Source organism: Triticum aestivum, chromosome 2A (genome assembly GCF_018294505.1).
Source record: "Triticum aestivum cultivar Chinese Spring chromosome 2A, IWGSC CS RefSeq v2.1, whole genome shotgun sequence".
Taxonomy (NCBI): Eukaryota; Viridiplantae; Streptophyta; class Magnoliopsida; order Poales; family Poaceae; genus Triticum; species Triticum aestivum.
In genome coordinates this window covers 536,703,100-536,706,719 of record NC_057797.1, presented here as the reverse complement: position 1 = coordinate 536,706,719, position 3,620 = coordinate 536,703,100, and the positions used below count along the sequence as shown (strand labels likewise).

Here is a 3,620-nt window from a genome sequence, read left to right as displayed (position 1 = left end):
GCTGCACAGGTCTGTAGCTTGACACACATTCTGTTGCTCTCTGGATAGCTACAGACCTGTGCAGCGCCTTGCTTGGAGGCGTCACACCACACAGTGCAGCGCCTCTGTGCTAGGCGCTGCAAGTGGACTTAGTGAATATTTTAGCATGTACACACGTGATGTGAAGTAGGATTGATACATAGCAATGTGACAAGTGCGAAGAGAATATATGCATGACACATAGTTCATAACACATAGTACTTCACCACACATAGTAGTTCTTACAACCAAATCGAGGAGGAGACATAGTAGTTCACGCCACATAGTAGTTATTACAACCAAATCGAGGAGGACACATAGTAGTTCACGACACATAGTAGTTCAAAACCAAATCGAGGAGGAGACATAGTAGTTCACGACACATAGTAGTTCACAACCAAATCGAAGAGGAGACATAGTAGCTTTATTGCGTAGAGCAAGGCCCCTTTCCCTTCTTCTTCTTCCTCTCTTCTTGTTGTCATGGAGATCAACTTCATTGTCATCGTCCGCATACTCATTATTGTCCTCTTGCAAATCTTCATCTTGGTTGTTTGTAAACGGGCTCAATGTTGGCCTCACTTCTTGGGTCAAAAGAGGTTCAACAATTTCATCTAGCTTCAAAGGTGTGGGGCTACTAGCAACCAAAGGGGAGGGGTTCCGGTTCAAGTCCAAATGCAAACTTGAATCAACCTTCTTTGTTGCAAATAACTCAAGAGCCTTGTCTAGTGATTCGGCCACCGTCTCCTTGTATGCAACCCAACGTTGCTCCGAGTTGACACGCATTGTCTTCCAACGGATGTGCATTCCAAAACCAACATTATGCCTTCCCTCCAACTCTATGATATCACTAGGGTCCGTCCAATTCAAATCTTCCCTAACTTGTTGCAAGAGCTCCGCATAGCTAGGACTACTATCAAACACAATGTCAACCTCATCCGGATCCGGTTCTACATTGCCTTTCAAAAATGCGTCCTTGTCCCCATGATGAACAAACACACATGTTCTTCCCATCCCTATAAGCATTCCAATAACACAAGGTAACATTGCTTCCATGAGTACTAATACAAGGATTAACACGGAATAGAAACCCTAATATATATATCAAACAACAACCCTAACCATAACCATAACCATAACCATAACCATAACCCTAGCCCTAAACCTAACCCTAGCACCAACATAAGAACACCCATAAGAATAACCCTAGCATACTAACAAAGCCTAACCATAGAAATTGGCAAACAAACATCTCACATTTCCATGCATATCTCTAGATCCAAACAAAACTAGGGTTTCCCCAAACAAGCAACAAATGAGCAATGGGGAACTTTAGTTGGATCAAAACAAGGGGAATGGAGAATATTACCTTGAGGGAGGGTTTGACTTCGAAATCCACGGACAAAATCTTCAAATTTGCAAGATTTGGGAGAGGATTTGAGAGGGGGAGAGAGGGGGAAAGGGGGCAAAGCTCGGGGGAGGAGAGTGGGAGAGTGTGTGGTGTGGGGGTGGGGGACCACACTCTGGATAAGTCACAGTGCAGCGCCTAAGAGATAGGCGCTGCACTTAAGAAGTGTGACGCCTACCTCGGAGGCGTTGCACTTTACAAGTGTGGCGCCTAGCTCGGAGGCGTTGCACTGCTGGTTGCGGGCCCAGGGGCTGCCACGGTGGACTGGTGTGCAACGCCCCCGGGCTAGGCGCTGCACCGTAGAGTGTGGCGCCGTTGTGGCGGGCGCTACACAAAAAGGTTAGAGCTGTGAAATAGTTTCACGGCCAGTTCATTCCGTGAATTGATTTCGTCCATAGGTCAAAATTGTCAAAATTGCCCGAGCTCCCCTCCTGATCCACCAACCAGCCGCCGCCACCCTCTCCCTTGTTTTCCCCACCGAGCCAATCCCAGGGCACCAGCCTCACCGTGATCCGATCCGTCGGATCAGGATCCAACGACAGCCAGTGTCCCCAGCCACCCACGCCTACACCTCCCGCAGTGCTCGATCCGATCTGGATCGAGGCAACCGCCCCTCGCTCCCGAGCGGAGCTCGATCCCCGTCGCCACGCACTACTAGCCGGAGCATCTCCATCGCCGGCCGAAACCCCGCAGGTCGCCGACCCCTCTGCTCTTCTTCCTTTTTTCTCCATCCCGAGGCCCCTTTCTTTTCTAATCTCTCTCTCCCTCCCGTTCCTCTCGCAGGAACTCGCCGCCACTGCCGTGGATTTGGAACAGCGTCGTCGTCGAGCTTAGTCCGCGGGCGCCATTGCCCGGACCCAGTGCTAGCCGACCGGATCCACCCGTCTTCGCCGTTCTTGGTGCTGCCGGTGCCCCAAGTTGCCCCGCTACTGCTGTTCTCCGGCCATGGAGCCTCGGCCTCCTCTGCTATCCGCGATGCCCAAGGCCCCATCCTCGCCCCCTCCAGCGACCTCGACTCTGAGCCAAGTCCCGCGCCATGCCAAGCTATCGTCGTCTTCCTCGTCGTCAAGTGCCCGCGTTGCCGTCCAGGACCCCGCCGGCCTCCCCTGCTTCTGCTCCCGGAGGAGGACGAGCGCTTCGCTCGCCAACCACTGCTCACACGCACGCACGTGGGCCGATGCCTCCCCAAGGCCCAACGCGCTCCAGCCTCGCCTGATCCAGCGTTGGTCGCTGCGTTGACCATGCATCTAGCCTCCGTGGGCTGCGTCCTGCTGCCAGGCCCAGCTGCACCTCCCCACCGTCTGGCCCAGATCCGACCCCTGCGCAGCCCGACCACCGCAAGCCCAAAGTGAGCCACCCCACAAAGTCCCGCCCCGAGCGCGTTTTTGCTATCTAGCGCCCGCTCCTGTTGCAGATTCGGCCCGCGTATTTTTTCCTGCCTGACGAATTTTGTATTTAACCACTGCATGCATAATTTCAGAGAATGCCATTGTTTTTAAATGCTCACAATTAATTAATCATGCATCGGATTAAAATGTTTTAAATATGAAAAATACTTAGAATTTCATCTAGTTTCACAATATGCAACTTTCATCCATGTTTGAAATGTTTAAATTGTTGTTTCCTTTTAGTTTGCATAAATATGTTGCTAAAATGATTTAATTCATAACTAATTAATCGTAGCTCGGATTTAAATAAACTTTATATGCAAAATGGGTAGGAAAATGCCTAGTTTAACATGGTGCACTCATCTTGCATGTTTAACAACTCTAAAATATGTTTAGGGCAAAACAATACCAAATTCATAATATGCATATGGGAATTTTCCGGAATTGTTACTTGTAGTTTCCGGCCTCATTTAAACTTGCCTAAATAGTTAGTTTACTTATGTTTCACCTCTTGCCATGTTTAGCAATAGTTAATATTGTTGAGTACCTAACCGGGAGTGAACTAAATAATTGAATGTGGTGTTTCATCAACATGCATCTTGTTTCATGTTGAGCTCCACTTAACTTATAGTTTTGTTTGCGCACTTTGCCATGCCATGCATATTTAAACCGGACATGCATCATCCTTGGTTGTGCATCATGTCATGTTAATGCTTGGGTGTTTACCATGTTGCTTGCTTCTTTCTGGTTTGCTTGTCTCGTTTGCTTCGATTTCGTTTCGAAGTTGTGATGATTCGTTCGTCTATGTC

The 3,620-nt window shown here is 49.0% G+C and overlaps 1 protein-coding gene across 1 annotated transcript in view; it reads left to right on the top strand.

The window, feature by feature from the left end:
* Positions 1 to 3,199, top strand: part of LOC123191737 (uncharacterized) — an 8,434-nt gene extending 5,235 nt beyond the window's left edge. The window contains exons 2-3 of the mRNA XM_044604364.1: positions 1,822 to 2,116; positions 2,207 to 3,199. Coding sequence (XP_044460299.1) covers positions 1,822 to 2,116; positions 2,207 to 2,775 — 864 coding nt within the window. The 3' untranslated portion in view covers positions 2,776 to 3,199. The remainder of the gene's footprint in view (positions 1 to 1,821; positions 2,117 to 2,206) is intronic.
* The last annotated feature ends 421 nt before the right edge of the window (positions 3,200 to 3,620 follow it).